We start from the raw sequence: 17,822 nt of genomic DNA on the forward strand, positions 1-17,822 counted from the left end.
ACCTTTGTAAGGCTATCAGAGATGCCAAGAGGCAATATTAAGCTAAACTTGATACCCAGATAAACCACGTGGGCAGTTGTTTGTGGGAAGGCTTACCTGACATAACAGGCTACAGAGCAAAGTCAAACAGAATTGTCGGCAGCAATATATCCATACCCATTGAGCTCAATGCATTCTATGCTTGTTTTGATCAGAAGGTCAATGAAACCATTTCACTCGTCCCTCCAGCCTCAGATGCACCTGTACTGACGGTCACCACTGCAAATATTAAAAAAGGCTTCTTGGGAGTGAACCCACAGAAAGTGAACAGCCTGTACAGAGTCTTCAGCTGTACACTAAGATCCTGTGCAGCCCACCTGGTGCGAGTATTTGCAGACATCTTTGAGCTCTCCTTACTACAATTCGAAGTCCCCACCTTCTTCAGGAAAGCCATCATCATCCTGTGCTAAAGAAAAATCATACAGCGTGCCTCAATGACTACTGCCAGGTGGCTCTAACCTCCATAATTATGAAGTGCTTCGAGAGGTTAGTCATAGATCACATCAACTCCAGCCTACCAAATTAGTGGGCGGCACGGTGGCACAGTGGTTAGCACTGCTGCCTCACAGCGCCTGTAGACCCGGGTTCAATTCCCGACTCAGGCGACTGACTGTGTGGAGTTTGCACGTTCTCCCCGTGTCTGCGTGGGTTTCCTCCGGGTGCTCCGGTTTCCTCCCACAGTCCAAAGATGTGCGGGTCAGGTGAATTGGCCAAGCTAAATTGCCCGTAGTGTTAGGTAAGGGATAAATGTAGGGGTATGGGTGGGTTGCGCTTCGGCGGGTCGGTGTGGACTTGTTGGGCCGAAGGGCCTGTTTCCACACTGTAAGTCTAATCTAATCTAATAAAAAAAAAATTGCCTACTGGTGTAACAGGTCCCACAGCAGACGGTATCTCCCTAGCCCTACACCCATCCGTGGAGTATCAGAAGAATAACAAGGATACCTATGTCTGGCTCCTAAATATTGACTACAGTTCTGCTTTCAACACCATAAGTCCAAACAAATTCAACTCTGAACTCCGAGAGCTAGGTCTTGGCTCATCCCTCTGTAACTGAATCTTTGAGTTCCTGACCCATAGACTACAATCAGTAAAAATAGGTGACAACACCTCCTCCACCATAATCCTCAACAAAGGTGCTCCACAGGGCTGCATTGTCAGGCCCTACCACATTCCATATGCCCTCAACTGTGTGACCAAATTCTGCCCTAATTCCATTTACAAGTTTGCTGATGACACCACCGTTGTAGGGCTGATCTCAAACAACGATGAGACAGAATACAAGAAAGAGGTGGAGTGCTTGACATAAAGAAACAATCTCTCCATCGTGTCAGCAAAACAAAGGAGCTGGCCATTGACTTCAGAAAGCTGAGTGGAGGGCACACACCTGTCTGCATAAGTGATGCTGAGATGGAGATGGTTGAGAGCATCAAGTTTCCGGGAGGTGATGGTCACCAACAATCTGTCATGGTTCACCCATGTTGATGCAATGGTCAAAAAAACACAACAATGTCTACTTCCTCAGAAGGCTAAGGAAACTTGGCATGTCCACAAGAACTTGTTAATTTTTATAGATGCATTGTAGAAAGCATTCTATTGGGATGCATCACAGTGTGATTTGACAGCTGCTCTTCCCAAGACCCCAAGAAACTGCAGAGTTGTGAACACAGCCCAGTCCATCATGCAAACTGACCTTCTATCCATTGGCTCCAATATTTCTTCCTGCTGCTTAGGAAACTAAGCCAAAGACCCCACCTTGGTTATATCTCTCCCACCCTCTTCCATAGAGCAAAAGATATAAACGTTTGTATACACATGCAAGTAGATTCAAGAACAGTTTATTTCCCATAGTCAGTAGACTACTGAATGGTACTGCTCAAATTTTAAATTTAATGTTGATCTCACTCTCAGTGCACCTTCTCTGCAGCCATAGCATTATATCCTTCACTCTATTCTATTACCTTAATGCACTTTGATATGATCTGTCTGTACTGTATGGAAAATAGAAAAAATTTCCTTGTACCCAGGTCCATGTAACAATAAGAAATCACATTAAATCAAATCACCTGCTGAAATTGGCTTTATAAGGGTGGATTTTGAATTTTTATAATGTTATTGCCCAGTTTCATGTCTTTTTTTATATTTACATTGACACCTTTTTGTTGGTTTTACTGTGCCTTCCTTGTTTCTTTGAAGTTTGTTCTCCCTTCAGTATCATCTTTATTCTTGGGTTGCATTGATTTTGAAATGCAAGGAGATCAGCACAGGTATTTTGTCAGATTCCAATGTACTTGAAATCCAGGAATGGAGCTTGTGCAAGACTAGCATTTTTGCCACTCCCATCAAACCCAGGGACCTGTAGCTAGGACATCACTGGCATGTCTATCTCTGTCATCTCTAGTCAAAACAACAAATCTCTCACAGAACTACTGGTTACGTATGGTGGAGGGAAAGAGAAGAAAATGCATTTATAAAGCACCATTCACATCCTTGGCCATCCCAAAGTACCTTACAACTAAGTACACTACTTTTGTAGTGCAGTAATGTAAAATATCAGGAATGCCACCAGCAATGTGGATAGTGCAAGGTTCTATAGACAGCATTGAAATAATTTACCAAGTAATTTGCTTATGGTAGTATTTATTGGGCTTTAATATTGACTTTGATAGCTGATGGAGCTCCGTATGCTACATCAAGGAGTACTGTGGATATTTATATCCCCCTGAAGATGCAGCTAGGCAAAATCTTAGTTAAACAGGTTTGAGGTATAGGGAGAGGCTGAACAGGCTGGGGCTGTTTCTCCTGGAGCATTGAAGGCTGAGGGGTGACCTTACAGAGATTTATAAAATCGTGAGGGGCATGAATAGTGTAAACAGACGAGGTCTTTTCTCTGGGTGGGTGAGTCCAGAACTAGAGGGCATATGTTTAGGATGAGAGGGGAAAGATTTAAAAGGGACCTTTGGGGCAACTTTTTCACGCAGAGAGTGGTGCGTATATGAAATGAGCTGCCAGAGCAAGTGGTGGAGGCTGGTACGATTACAACATTTAAAAGACATCTGGATGGGGATATGAATAGGAACGGTTTAGAGGGATATGGCCCAAGTGCTGGTACATGAGACTAAATTAGTTTATGATATCTGGTCGGCATGGATGAGTTGGACCGAAGGCTCTGTTTCCATATTGTACACCTCAATGACTCTAACTCTAATCATCTCACCCAGATGCGACAGCTGATAGCGTTGCAATGGGCTAATGGGAAAAATAGAACCAATTCTCTGGAGGAGATGAGCTGAGAGTAGACTAGTGAAATGGAATTGGAGGTTTTGGTGGAGTTTGTACTTGAAGGAAATCGAGAACATAACAGAAATGAATGGGAAATATTCATTGTCAACTTGTCTAACTAAGCTAATATTAGTTGTTTGTAGTAGGGAACAAATAAAAAATAATTGAACTATAGAATGTTACAACACAAGTGTTATTCAGTCCACCAAATAACTTTCCCCACAAATCACCTAACTTAGCCATTGGCCCAGATTTTGCTGACCTGGGTCAAGACAGGAGGCCTTGTAAAAATAACGAATGAGACTCAGTTCCAGGATTCCTGCCTCTATTCCCATTTCTGGAAAGCTTTGGCCAATGTGGGATAAAGTTGCCTGTAGCAAATCTAAATGCAGCATTCTTGCCTTTTCTGGTTGTATTGCAAAGGTGGTCATTTCCTCCAATTTTGAGAAACCATTCAGTTAATAGAATTGGCACCCTGGAAGAGTGCTGAATGATAGGGAAACAAGGCTGGAGCTAGGATCAAAGAGACAATGCTATTCAATATTCTCAGTTAAAATAACATATTCCTCTTATCTTCTCATAAAGCTATCAGTCATCCCATTCATTGTATCAATGACAAAAAGCTGCTGTCCATTCTGCCCGCACCTGTTGTGTAAATAAAATGCAGAGACCTTGATAAAGCTCTTAGGTTAGTGGTGGGCAGGTGGATGAAGAAGAAAGTTAATTTAAGTCACTGACTGTTCCATTAGCAGAGTGAATCCAACTATTCTAGAAAGGAAGGCAGGCCAGTTTCTTAAAATGTAAGAGTAATATTTGTACTATTTTAAATGTTAAAGCTCTGCACATGCTATCATAATAGTAGACACAAAGATGTTCATGTCTCTGGCTTTATATTCTCATAATGACAGAAAATGTGTCACATGGTGGTGTTGCATCATTAAAGGGAAAGATGGTACAGATTAATACAGCATCTTTCATGACTTAAGTCTATCTCAAAGTGCTTTAGAGCTAGTGAAATACTTTTCTCTCAATTTCATATTTGGATGGCTATCTTCAACAGTTTACATTCAATACTTCATAGAGTGACTTTGATCAGTGGAATGACTTATTGACAGATTTCTCATTCCTGAAGAAGGGCTCCTGCTCCTTGGATGCTGCCTGACCTGCTGCGCTTTTCCAGCAACACATTTTCAGCTCTGATCTCCAGCACCTGCAGTCCTCACTTTCTCCTGACAGATTTCTCACCCCTGCTTCCCCAGATCTGCTTGTGTTTGGGCAGAACAGAAGTACCAGTTCGAGTCAGCAACTGAAGTAAAATAACTGATATATAATTTCTTGGTTTGTCTTTGACTCTTTATTAAAGAAGGAAACAATTATTGTAACGTCTTCTAACCCATGATGCCTTCAACGCCATGATGCCTTCTAACATAACTTTGCCTTTTATGGGATTCTAATCAGAGCATCCATTGTATTGCCTTGTGTTTCCCTCCTGATGCTCAAATGTTAACCATCAGATTCCAGTGCTGCACCTATCTTAAATTTGAGTAATCATTTTTACAATACTCTACTTCTCTGAGAAGGTACAGCAATGAGAGAGTTTGTTTGAAGATATTGAGCATGATATTAAAATGGTGTGTGTGTGTGTGTGTGTGTGTGTGTGTGTGTGTGTGTGTGTGTGTGTGTGTGTGAAGTTTCACAGGAATCAATATAACAGAGAAAATTAAACACAACCCAGGTCTAGATACATTAATAGTGAAGTAATAAGGCATCATCTCTATGAAAAAGAGTTGTCAGTTGTATCTTTTGTTGTTTCTTTAATAACTCAACGTTGAGACATGCTTTGTGAAATTGTGTCAAAAAGGATAAATGAATCACTTGGATTATTATGTTAGCATCTTTGTGATGAAATTAATATATGGGCCTTTTAGTTCTTCTCCAACTGTAAACAAAAAATGGATATATCAAACACTTTTTCCTTGAATCTGGTATGCTTTAAAGACGAGCTGAGGCCAAGACATGATTAATTATTAATGTCATGTCTTATTCACATTTAATAACAGCCAAATTTAATTAACCACCTAACAACATGAGCATTTATCTAACAACAATCGTAACACGATTGAGTTCTCCATTGTGTGTGAAAGCTTGACTAACATTCTAAATGTAGGTAAGACTGACCTCAATAGGACAAAGCAGAGAATGTCCAGAGTAAACTTGAGGGGCCAATATGCTTGAGGGGCCATCAACCATTGCTGGTCAGGAAACTGACTGTCTTTTCAGCTGCCACAGGCATATTGGAAGGAATTCCTGGTTAATAGTCAACCTGTTTAACCACACTGTGAACGCAACCTTCATAGTCATCAAGTCTCAATGTGGGACTTGAATCTGGAGCTTCTAGCTTAGAGCTAGGGGCACTACCCCCATACCATAAGACCTCATATGATGAACTAAGGGAGTATGAAAAAACTTGTAAGGGGATATTATTATCAAAACAAAACACTTTTACAGTTATACTAGAGAAAAAGGTACTCCAAAGTATTGTGGATTCCTTGAAAACTGATGAATTTGACATTGCAGATGTGTAGGAAATGGAGATCTCTTGAGTGTTGACTTATCATTAGTATTTACACTACTGAAAGTGTGACATCAGAAAATTAGCCTATAGAAATTTGGGTAAATGTACTAGCCATGTAATGAGTGGGACTTACCTGTACCAGGGCAGGTGTTGGGAAAGGTAAACAATCAAGTGCTAAATAAAAACTGAAAGAACTGCACATGGTATAAATCGGAAACACAGAAATTACTGGAAAAGCTCAGCAGATCTGGGAGCATCTGTTAAAAGAAATCGGAGTTAATGTTTTGGTCCTCCCAGAAGAAGAAATACTGTCCAGATGTCTAAGTTGTATTGCAGGTGGACCTTTTGTTGGTTTATATTTCACTTTGTAGGCAAACAGCAGATTTCAAAAATAAACTCTGGGGCACTGGAAGCTTAGGATGCTGTTCCATGGAATGTGATGCAGGAGTTCACATCTTGAGTTTTTGATTGAGTCATGTCTTCATTTGAATGCAGTTAACGTAAACCATGTGCTCAGAAGGGGCAGCATGGTGGCTCGGTAGTTGGCACTGCTGCCCCACTGTGCCAGGGACCCGGGTTCGATTCCGGTCTTGGGCCGCTGTCTGTGTGGAGTTTGCCCATTCTCCTCGTGTCTGCATGGGTTTCCTCTGGGTGCTCTGATTTCCTCCCAGAAGATGTGCAGATCCTGCAAATTGGCCATGCAAAATTGTCCACAGTGTTAGGTCCACTAGTCAGGGGTAAATGTAGGGGAATGGCTCTGGGTGGGTTACTCTTTGGAGGATCAGTGTGAACTGGTTGGGCCAAATGACCTATTTCCACAGTGTAGGGAATCTAATCTAACAAAAACTGATGTAGTTTCTTGAGTCAAGAACCACTGTTAATTTGATATGGTCTCTGTGCTGACCTATTTATTGGTTCATGTGCCATATACCATAAAGACTGAGTTTTTGGTGAAACAATGCCTTGAACTTCATTAATGACACAAATTATTTACATTGCTATAATATGTCAGATTTACACATAGCCTAGTTTCTGTAATAACTCAAGCTATTGTACATTACACAAAACTGACTGGTTGAATGTATTGCACTGACTCCATTACGTGTGCATGAAGGAGAGGTTCTGTATATCAGAATGTCACGTGTCATGATGCCATGTATCAAATTGCCCTGGAAAAAATGTGATGAGATTCCTGTTGAACCACTCTACTCACTGAGGTGTAAAGGTACCCATAGTGCTGTTAGGTCGAAAGTTCCAGGATGTTGGCCCAGCAACACTGAAGGAATTGTTATATATTTCCAAATCTGAATGGTGAGTGGCTTGGAGGGGAACTTGCAGATAGTGGTGTTCCAAGAACCTGCTGCCCCTATCTTTCTAGGTGGTAGTGGTTACAGGTTTGTAGCATTTTGTTGAAAGAATCTTGATGAATTACTGCAGTGTCTCCTGGAATGGTATATATTGCTACCACTGCGTTGGTGATGAAGCAAGTAAATGTTTAAGGTAATGGATGGATGTCAACAATTTTGTCCTTTGATATTGAGCTTCTTATATTGTTTGAGCTTGACCCATCTCGGCAAGTGGAGATTATTTCAATACACTTCTGACTTAGACTTTGTAAATATGATTAGAAGATCACTTTCTGGTCAGTAGTCACCCCCAAGGTATTGCTAGGTGGGGTGGCGGGGTGGGGTGGGGCGGGGAGAAGGGGGTGGTTGGAAGTGGGGGGAGGGGGTTGGAGGACGTTGGAGTTGGTATCAAAGAAGTAATACCATTGAATATCAAGGGCCAATGTTTGGATTTTCTCAGGTTGGACCTTATTGCCTGAAACTTGTGTGGCATGAATTTTATATGCCACCTATCATCCCAATCCTGGATGTTCTCCAGGTCTGGCTGCATATGGACCTTGGCTGCTTCCATATCTGAGGTGTTGCATATGGTGCTGAAGTTTGTGCGATCATCAGCGAACATCCCCAATTTAGGCTTAATAATGATCAGAAAATCATCGAAATAGCTGAAGGCCAGTGCACTCAAGAAATACTGCAGTGATATCTGGAACTGAGAAGATGGGGCTAGTGCAAACCTGCAGTAAATGTCATTTCACATTACAACCTGATGACTGAAACCTGCTGTGTAAATTAAGTGATATCCATTTGTCATATTTTGAAACAAAACTCTTTTTAAATTGAGGCACTGATGTATAACATAATTTAAATAAAGATCATAATGTAAATTCTCCATTTAGCAACCTTGTGCACTTTGAGCCAATGGTGTGAATCAGTCATTGCCTTATCTACTACCATGTAATTCACCAAAAAGAATGGAGTAATGTATTAGCTGTTATTATGCAGAGGGTTTTCTGGCTCCATTCTGAAAAACTCAGATAAACTCTAGTACCTACTTAGATAAGCTCCAACAAGATGCACATTTTTTCTTTGTTGTAATTAATATTTTATCCACTCTTGGATTTTATTGCTTTTGTATTTTTGCTTTCTGACCAGTTTAGTTTTTTTTCCCTCCAGTCAGCTTTAAACAACTCATTAATTCTGTGTGTCTCACACTTCAACTGCAGTCTCTTAGTAACAAAACAGCAGAGAGAATGTCCTGAGGCCACACTGTTGTTTGGCTGGATTACTGCCTTCACTTCTATGTAGCTCAAACTATAAATTATGGCGCACACTGCGCACTGTCCACATTTATGCGACATCAGTATTATTTGTTGGAAAACCATGCGTGCATACTCAGATTTCTGGTTTTCACTGCTGATGAGAGGGCTGGTGTTCATGTAAAACCTAAGGGTTAAGGGAAAGTTGGGGGTCAGTTATTCCATGGAACCACACAATTCATGGCAGCTAGGAATGGAATTATAATCTAGTAAAAGCAGTAATTGTCACCTGTCCCTCGATTTGAGGATGACATCTACTCATGGTAGAAACTTGCAACCCTGAGTCTTTACGTGACTGAACAGACTTATTCTCAAGCTGCTATTTTTGGACACATGGGGCAGGATTTTCCATGAGAAAGTGGTGCCTGGAGTACAGGATTTGCTTCCTTTTTCTTCTCTCTATGCCACTACTTTGTCTCATCATTATGATGTTTGGACTGGAAAACGTGTGGAGCTTGATGGACAAAATGTCCCTGTTTTGAGTGATTGGGAGAAGCTTGCTACCAATCATCAATGTCAATGCTGCTGTCCTTCAAGCAGAACTTCAGAGTGTCTTTGCAATATTTTGTTTTTATTCACTCATAGGTTGTGGGCATCGCTGCCTGAACCAGTATTTTATTGCCCTTGAGAAGGGAGTGGTGAACTGTCTTCTTGAACCACTGCAGTCCACAATTCTGTTAGGGTGGGAATTCCAGGATTTTGTACCAGCGACAATAAAGGAACGGTGATATATTTCAAGTCAAGAATGGTAAGTGGCTTGGAGGGGCACTTTTCTTTGTTCTCTCCTAGAATGTCACCATTTGAGATTTGGGAAAACATTGCCTAGTGGAATGGATGATTTTTGCCTATCTGATGGTTGTAATTGGTTTTGCAGGAGTTTTGCCTAAAACTTGTAGAGCTGGCTTCAAGAAGGGCGTTAGCATTTGATCTATGATCCTCCCATTGAATCTAGAGAATGTCCCAGAGGCATTGAGGGTGGAATTTCTCTGGAGCTCTTATGTGTCACTGATACACAGAGCAAGTCTCATTCCAGAATAGGAGTGTGGTGACAACAGTGCACTGTACACTGGTACTTCTGCGGACATATTGTTGTCAAACACATGGATATCCTCATCAGTGGTAACCTTTTAAGAGAGGTGGCTTTCAAGGTTTGGGAGGGTTTTAACATATACCAGAGTCTGCCCTTCAACATGTGCAGGAGGTAGAATATTTGACAGATAAGACTTGTTGCTATGAGGATTGTTTTGGCAAGCAGAAATTGAAGAGTTTGGACACGGTTTACAAATCTGGTGCAGAGTGAGGTATGACCTTGCAGTCATCCACATGCTGCAGCTCATCTCTGTCTCTGTGGTCAGTTTAGCTTTGCTGTGTTTTCTTGTTTTCACCAGTTTAAATTTTGAATGGGTCTGTTTCAGGTCTCCCACTCAGGATAATTGTAGTTATATCATCAAGACGCACTTGCAGGATTGTGATGAAGTTTCTTGGACTTCCAAATCTCTGGAACCTTATAGTTTACTGAGGCAATGTTTCTAGATTTATTTGGCAACAAAGATATGTCAGGAGTTCCTCTGGAGGATGTAAAGCCTCTCTCTCTCTCTCTCTCTCTCTTTTTTTCTCTCTCTCTTTTCTCTCCCTTTTTTCTCTCTCCTCTCTCTCCCTCTCTCCTCTCTCTACTCTCCCTCTCTCTCTTTCCTCTCTCTCTCTTCTCTCTCTCTTTTCTCCTCTCCCTCTCTCTCTTCTCTCTCTCTCTCTTTTCTCCTCTTCCTCTATCTCTTCTTTCTCTCTCTCTCCTCTCTCTCTCTTTTCTCCTCTTCCTCTCTTTTTTCTCTCTCTCTCTCTCCACTCCCTCCCTCTCTCTCTCTTTTCTCTCTCTCTATTTTCTCTCTCTTTTCTCTCTCCTCTCTCCTCTCTCTCCTTTCCCTCTCTCTCCTCTCCCTCTCTCTCTCTCTTTTCTTCCCTCTCTCTTTTCTCCTCTCCCTCTCTCTCTCTCCTCTCTCTCTTTCCCTCTCTCTCTCTCTTTTTTTCTCTCTTTTTTCTCTCTCTCCACTTCCTCTCTCTTCCCCCTCTCTCTTTTCTCTCTTTACTCTTTCTCTCCCTTTCCTCTCTCTTTCCTCTCTCTCTCTTTCCTCTCTCTCTCTCTCTCTTTCTCTCTCTTTCTTCTCTCTCTCTTTCCTCTCCCTCTCTCTCTTTCCTCTCTCTTCTCTCTTCTTCTCTCTCTTTTCTCCTCTCCCTCTCTCTCTCTCCTCTCTCTCTTTCCCTCTCTCTCTCTTTTCTCTCTCTCTTTTTTCTCTCTCTCTCTCCACTTCCTCTCTCTCCTCTCTCTCTGGCCCCCTCTCTCTCTTTTCTCTCTTTGCTCTTTCTCTCCCTTTCCTCTCTCTTTCCTCTCTCTCTCTCTCTCTCTTTCTCTCTCTTTCTTCTCTCTCTCTTTCCTCCTTCTCTTTTTCCTCTCTCTCCTCTTTCTCTCCCTTTCCCCTCTCTCTCCACTCTCTCTCTTTCCCACTCTCTCTCTTTCCCCACTCTCTCTCTTTCCCCACACTCTCTCTCTCTTTCCTCTCTTTCCTCTTTCCTCTCTCTCTCTCTCTCCCTCCCACTTTCCTCTCTCTTCCCCCCCAATCCTTCTAATCCATTGGATGATTGCATAGGAATTGATGTGAGTAAAACCAACCTATTTTGTAGACTTCACCTGGTTTACCATCAGGGCTGCAAACATGGCTGCTTTTCATCCATTTGATTATTTGTACGTCGCCCCGGAGGTTTACCACAGGATATTGGAGTATAGCCTGGAGATTATCAGCTGCTGTGGGTTCACTGTTGAAGAGTAATTTGAGAGGTTCTTGCCCGATTAATGGATGCATTGTCATTCCTCAAATGAAAAAAACACCATTCTGTGTCTGAAGGGAGTTTTGCCCATTTGATCTTTGGTCTAGAGATTGCCCTAGTGGCTTCAAAGAAATCTTTGCATGCCGTGTTGGTCAGCATACTGTTGAGTGTCCTGGCCTTTCTCTTACCAGCACTTGCCCTTTGTCTTCTGGAGTTTTATTTGTGTATACCTTGAACTATTGTGTATACTATTGACTTGTGGCCTCAGGTTTTTCTACCAGGTAGTGAAGACTGCTTATTGTTGCAGGAATCATGTATTTCTGTGTGGTTTTGTCATACCATTCCTGATAATAAGAATGCTTGAACCTGATAGTCTGGACATAGCTATCTAGTACAACTGAATTTACTTGATCACAATATTTTGAAGTTGAGTTGGATGTGTGAAGATTTTACACATTTGATTTGGAGCTGTGCTAGGAATTCTTCTTTCCAGACAGGCTGTTATAGGGCTGAGACATTGCTATTCATTCTCTTGGGCTTTAGCTTCTTGTGATGTCTTGGTGCTCAGAGGATGCTTATCACCAATTGAACAAGTTGATTATTTGTCCAGCAGGCATCTAGTCTGTGTGGATTGAGTGATACAGCCATCACTTAGATTTTTAACGTGATGAATTATATAATCCAGGAGATGCCAGCATTTTGATGATGGTTGCTTCCCTGTGGATTTGTATTTGTCTTTCTGACAGAAAACAGTGTAAATTATGGGGCCACACTGAGTTGATATTGTCAGTAGGAGGACCACCATTCATTTGGTTTTTCCAATGCTGTTTTTCCTGATGCTACCTCTTCTGATGTTTTGGAGTCACAGCCAACCCTGCCACTAAAGTCATCAGAGGATGATTTTTATTTCTTTTAGGTTGGCAGTGAGGTCTTCATCAAGGTCAGAATAGAACTTTTCCTTAAAATTGGAGTCAAGGATCAGGGTATAAGCACAGACAATAATGGCATATTGAGCTGGGATGTAAGAGAACTGTCATGAACCTTTGAACTTGGCAGTCCTGGCAGTGCCTGCCCTCTGGGTGACAAGCCGAACCCTGTGGATAGGAGGAGTGCTATCGGCCTTTTGTTTCCATTGGAAGAAATGTCTCCCAACTTGGTTCTTCAGCTGTCTCTCTCCATGAAGATGGTCTTACTGAGGGCAACTATGTCAATTTGGAGTCTTGATAATTCACATGTTGGAATTGCACTTCTTCCTCCTGCATGATCATGCGTCAGATTATCCATGAGTGTTCTACATCATTTCAAAATTGCAAACTTTTATTGCTTTGATCATGTATATTACGATCCCCCAAAATGTGTGGTTCTCCACAGAGGAGAAAATGGAACAGCCTATTTTTGTGCTTTTCCTAGCCCTTTCTCATTTGGGTGTGAGCAGATAGTGTTCTGAAGAGGGCAATCCAGTCACAGAAGCTTCAGCCTAAAGGTATCTCTGTCCAACAACCACTGCGCATTTGTTGCGTGTGTGTAAATTCTTGACTAGGGACTCTTGGCTCTCTCCCAATTGCCCATTTTCCACTGTCACAGTTTTTCAAAAAAGGCACACAACCTTGTGGAACCTTGTGTTTAGAGTCAGAGTCATTGTCAGAGGGATATACATAAAGGAAACGAAGTTGCAACTCGTGCATGATTTGTGTGATCCTCATGTATACACTTAATGGTAAGGTCCTGGGGAGTGTTGCTAAACAAAGAGATCTTGGAGTGCAGGTTCATAGCTCCTTGAAAGTGGAGTCGCAGGTAGATAGGATAGTGAAGAAGGCATTTGGTATGCTTTTTTTTATTGGTCAGCGTATTGAGTACAGGAGTTGGGAGGTACTGTACAGGAGATTGGTTAGGCCACTGTTGGAATATTGCGTGCAATTCTGATCTCCTTCCTTTCGGAAAGAAAGGGTTCAGAAAAGATTTACAAGAATGTTGCCAGGGTTGGAGGATTTGAGCTATAGGGAGAGGCTGAAGATGCTGGGGCTGTTTTTCCCTGGAGTGTCGGAGGCTGAGGGGTGACCTTATAGAGGTTTATAAAATTGAGGGGCATGAATAGGATAAGTAGACAAAGTCTTTTCCCTGGGGTCGGGGAGTCCAGAACTAGAGGGCATAGGTTTAGGGTGAGAGGGGAAAGATATAAAACAGACCTAAAGGGGCAACTTTTTCACGAAGAGTTTGGTACGTGTATGGAATGAGCTGCGAGAGGATGTGGTGGAGGCTTTTACAATTGCTACACTTAAGAGGCATTTGGACAGGTATATGAATAGGAATGGTTTGGAGGGCTATGGGCCAGGTGCTGGCAGGTGGGACTAGATTGGGTTGGGATATCTGCTTGGCATGGACAGGTTGGACTGAGGGGTCTGTTTCCATGCTGTACATCTCTATGACTCTAAATGAGCAGGAGAGGTATCCCAAAGGCCTACCAGAAGCAATGCTTGAAAACATGTTGTGACATATGCTTCAAGCTGTTAATTTTTCTCACAACCAAAATTGTATTCACAGAGTATTGATGGAGATGGTCAAGTCTTCCAATTACTGGGCAGGTTGCCATCAAGCTCTGTAACTTTGGATCTGCTATAATACTGACAGATGTGGGGAATGATTACACAGGACTTGGCAATGGAACTCTGATAGTAGCCTGTGTGAGACTTTTGTTTATGTGGGTACTACAGGGCATCATCATTGGGCACATGATTTTCACAGGTGACTGATCATTTTTTTGGTGAGATGTCAAACCACAATGACTGAGACCATTTGCACAGTAAAGCCTTTGATAAGGTTCCACATGGTAGGCTCTTGGAGAAAATGCAGAGGCATGGAATTGAGGGTGATTTAGCAGTTTGGATTAGAAACTGGCTTTCTGAAAGAAGGCAGTTAGTGGTGGTTGATGGAAAGTATTCAGCCTGGAGTCCGGTTACTAGTGGTGTGCCACAAGGATCTGTTTTGGGACCACTGATGTTTGTCATTTCTATAAATGACTTAGACGCAGGCATAAGTGGATGGATTTTAAATTTGCAGAAGACACTAAAGTCAGTGGATACATGAACAGTGTGGAAGAATGTTACAGGTTGTAGGGGGACTTGGATAAACTGCAGAACTGGGCTGAGAGGTGGCAAATGGAGTTTAATTGAGCTAAATGTGAGGTGATGTACTTTGGGAAGAATAATAGGAAGGCATCTGGGTCAATGGAAAGATTCTTGGTAGTGTGAATGTGCAGAGGGATCTAGACCCCTGAAAGTTGCCACCCTGGTGGATAGTGCTGTTAAGAAGGCATACGGTGTGTTAGGTTTGATTCGTAGAGGGATTGAGTTCTGGAGCTGCAATATCATGCTGCAACTATACAAAATGCTGCTGCGGCCACACTTGGAATATTGCTTTATGTCAGTTCTGGCTGTTAATTGCTTTTTGGATTGTACTTTGTCTTCACTTTGTCCCAACTATGCCACCATTGGTGATCCTACCAGGATCAAGGAACTTCTGGTGGCATCATACATGGGACCATTGGAGTGCACCCAATTTTTACCACATCAAGGTGTTGCTCAACAAAGGGGTCCAGGTATGGTTAAATAAAGAAAGTTGCAAACTTGGGTATCTGGAGGGCCACTTGGCAAGTCTGAAGCCCATTCATTCTGAAGAAATGATCTGTTGCGATGTCTACTTTCTTGTTATGAAAACTGTGGGTGAGGCCATGGGAGATGGGGTCTGAGGCTATGAGAATTGAAAGGCCATTTAGCAATAATGTGAGGTGATACTTTGTATCCTGATTTCTCAAAGATTTGTTTTGAAAAAAATAACCAGACAGGAACATGTTAATATGTTGCATATCTCTCAAATCAGACCAGAACGACACACAGCAGATTGTTTGGCTTGATTTGAAACTGCAGAGAAACTGCCTCTAAAAGGACCATTAATGCTAATGCAGCTGAGCAATTAGGAGCATAGTTTTATTCGTGAATGCTGTTTATTCTGTTTCCATGGCAAATGATCCCAACAAAATGCATACGAGGGTCAATAGAACTGTAGGAGAAACTGAGTAATTATCTTGTCAGGTTTCATAGCTGGTTATGCTTTATTACCACCAGATTCTGTTGGCCAAAAATCAAAGACAGTAAAGTGGACTTCAGTAAATAATTTGTGCTATTTCTGTTCACTGTTGTCATAAATAGAGGTGAAATGTTAATGTTTTTCTTGGAGATTTGTATTTTACAAGCTCAGATGACACATCATGCATTGTGTTATCATGTAATTTCTTTAGTACTGCACATTCTAATTTTTCCTTATCTCTTTCATGTGGATTTTTTTTAATCACAGTTGCATACTTATCAATCTTCTGTAATCACTATGTAAATGTTTAGAAGATCAGCTGTCCAAGTATAAATCTATCCATCCTTATTAAAAAGACTGTACTCAAAGGGTATTATCTGTTCATCTCCCTTCAGATGTGATGGAAAACTGAGAGTCAGGACTAGAAAAGACTATTTTGATCTTGCACTCTAGCACCAGAAATGACCACCAAAATAGACAGCTCACTTACCATATGAAGGACATGAATGACTGGTGAGCAAGACTTACTGTGGAACTGGCACAGACAGAAGTGCATTGGGTGAGTTGATGTTTACATGCTACAGAAACTCACTTGAATAGCTATGCCTTGAAGTGTCAAAGGCATGATGAGATAAACTGAGGTGGTGAAGTTTGGGAGCAGGGCATATGTAGTCTTAATGACAGATTATATTGCATTAGAAGCTCTGTTCAGGATTGAATAGGATGCCAAGTTTGCAAAGCAGTCTAGCTTGACAGAGAGATGGAATCAATGTCAGTAGCATCCACCTTATTTAGACATTCATTTTCTAAGAAGAATGTCTCCCTCATTAATTCTACCAGAATATACCACTTCACACTTATTTATACTTTAGTTCATTTGGTGTCACAGGCCAACCTTTGCAAGTATATTAATGGCCTGGTTTTCTGATAGCCAGGTAATCATTTGTAAAAGTTCAATGGGAGTTACTATCAGAACCCGACAAAAACTCTGACATAGCAGACTCAGAGGATATTGCCTGGAAAATTAAAGATTGCAGCAGAAAATTCTGTTCTAAGAACATAAGAACTAGGGGCAAGAGTGGGCCATCTGGCCCTTTGAGCCTGCTCCACCATTCAATAAGATCATGGCTAATCTTTTCATGGCCTCTGCTCCATTTATCCATCCTCTCACCATAACCCTTAATTCCTTTATTGTTCAAAAAAAATCTATCTTAGCTTTAAAATCATTTACTGAAGTAGCATCAACTATTCACTGGGCAGGGAATTCCATAAATTCACAAATGTGATTCCCCTAATTTTGAAGTTATGCCCTCTTGTCCCAGTTTCCCCTGCCAGTGGAAATATCCTCTCTGTATATCTTATCTATTCCCTTCATACTTTTTGTATGTTTCTAAATGCCAATGAATATAATTCCAGCCTATTCAGTCTCTCCTCATAACCCAACGCCCTTTAACTCTGGAATCAACCTGGTGAACCTCCTGTGCACTCCCCTTAGTGCCAAACCTCCCTTTCTGAAGTAAGCAGACTAAAACTTTGGGGCAGCACGGTGGCACAGTGGTTAGCACTGCTGCCTCACAGCGCCAGGGACCTGGGTTCAATTCCCACCTCAGGCGACTGACTGTGTGGAGTTTGCACGTTCTCCCTGTGTCTGCGTGGGTTTCCTCCGGGTGCTCCGGTTTCCTCCCACAGTCCAAAGATGTGCGGGTCAGGTGAATTGGCCATGCTAAATTGCCTGTAGTGTTAGGTAAGGGGTATATATGTAGGGGTATGGGTGGGTTGCGCTTCGGCGGGTCGGTGTGGACTTGTTGGGCCGAAGGGCCTGTTTCCACGCTGTATGTAATCTAAAAAAAACTGTTTGCAGTACTCCAGCTGTGGCCTCACCAGCATCCTGTACAGCTGCAACATAACCTCCCTGCTTTTAAATTAAATCCTTTTAGCAATGAAGGACAAAATTCTATTTCTTGCCTAATGACTTGTTGTACCTGTCAACCAACCTTCTGTGATTCATGCACAAGGACACGCAGGTCCCTCCGTATAGCAGCATGCTGCAACTTTTTACCATTCAGGTAACAGTTCTTTTTACTGTTATTCCTACCAAAATGGATGACTTCACATTTATTAACATTGTATTCCATCTGCCAAATCTTTGCCCACTCATTTAAGTATTTCTGTTCCTCTGCAAAGTTTCACAGTCCTCTGCACATTTTGTTGTGTCACTCATCTTAGTATCATCTGGAAACTTTGACCCACTACATAAGTTCCCCAACTCAAAATTACCAGTGTAAATTATGAATAATTGAAGTCCCAACACTGATCCCTGAGACACATTATTAGTTACTGTTTGCCAACCAAAATAGCACTCAT

At 41.8% G+C, this 17,822-nt stretch overlaps 1 protein-coding gene across 11 annotated transcripts in view; it reads left to right on the forward strand.

The window, feature by feature from the left end:
• Nucleotides 1-17,822, forward strand: part of LOC132815383 (neurocalcin-delta) — a 313,099-nt gene that overhangs the window by 215,536 nt on the left and 79,741 nt on the right. The window contains exon 6 of one of the 11 annotated variants that reach the window (XM_060824272.1): nt 15,854-16,017. The exons of 9 other annotated variants lie outside the window; for them this stretch is intronic. Coding sequence is in view for 1 of the 2 variants with exons in the window: in XM_060824269.1 (XP_060680252.1) it covers nt 9,301-9,303 (3 nt within the window). In the remaining variant the exon portion in view is untranslated. Of the gene's footprint in view, nt 1-9,289; nt 9,304-15,853; nt 16,018-17,822 lie in introns of those variants that run through there. One more of the 11 variants, XM_060824269.1, reaches the window with a different exon arrangement.

The sequence above is a fragment of the Hemiscyllium ocellatum genome, chromosome 4, assembly GCF_020745735.1.
Source record: "Hemiscyllium ocellatum isolate sHemOce1 chromosome 4, sHemOce1.pat.X.cur, whole genome shotgun sequence".
Lineage (NCBI taxonomy): Eukaryota > Metazoa > Chordata > Chondrichthyes > Orectolobiformes > Hemiscylliidae > Hemiscyllium > Hemiscyllium ocellatum.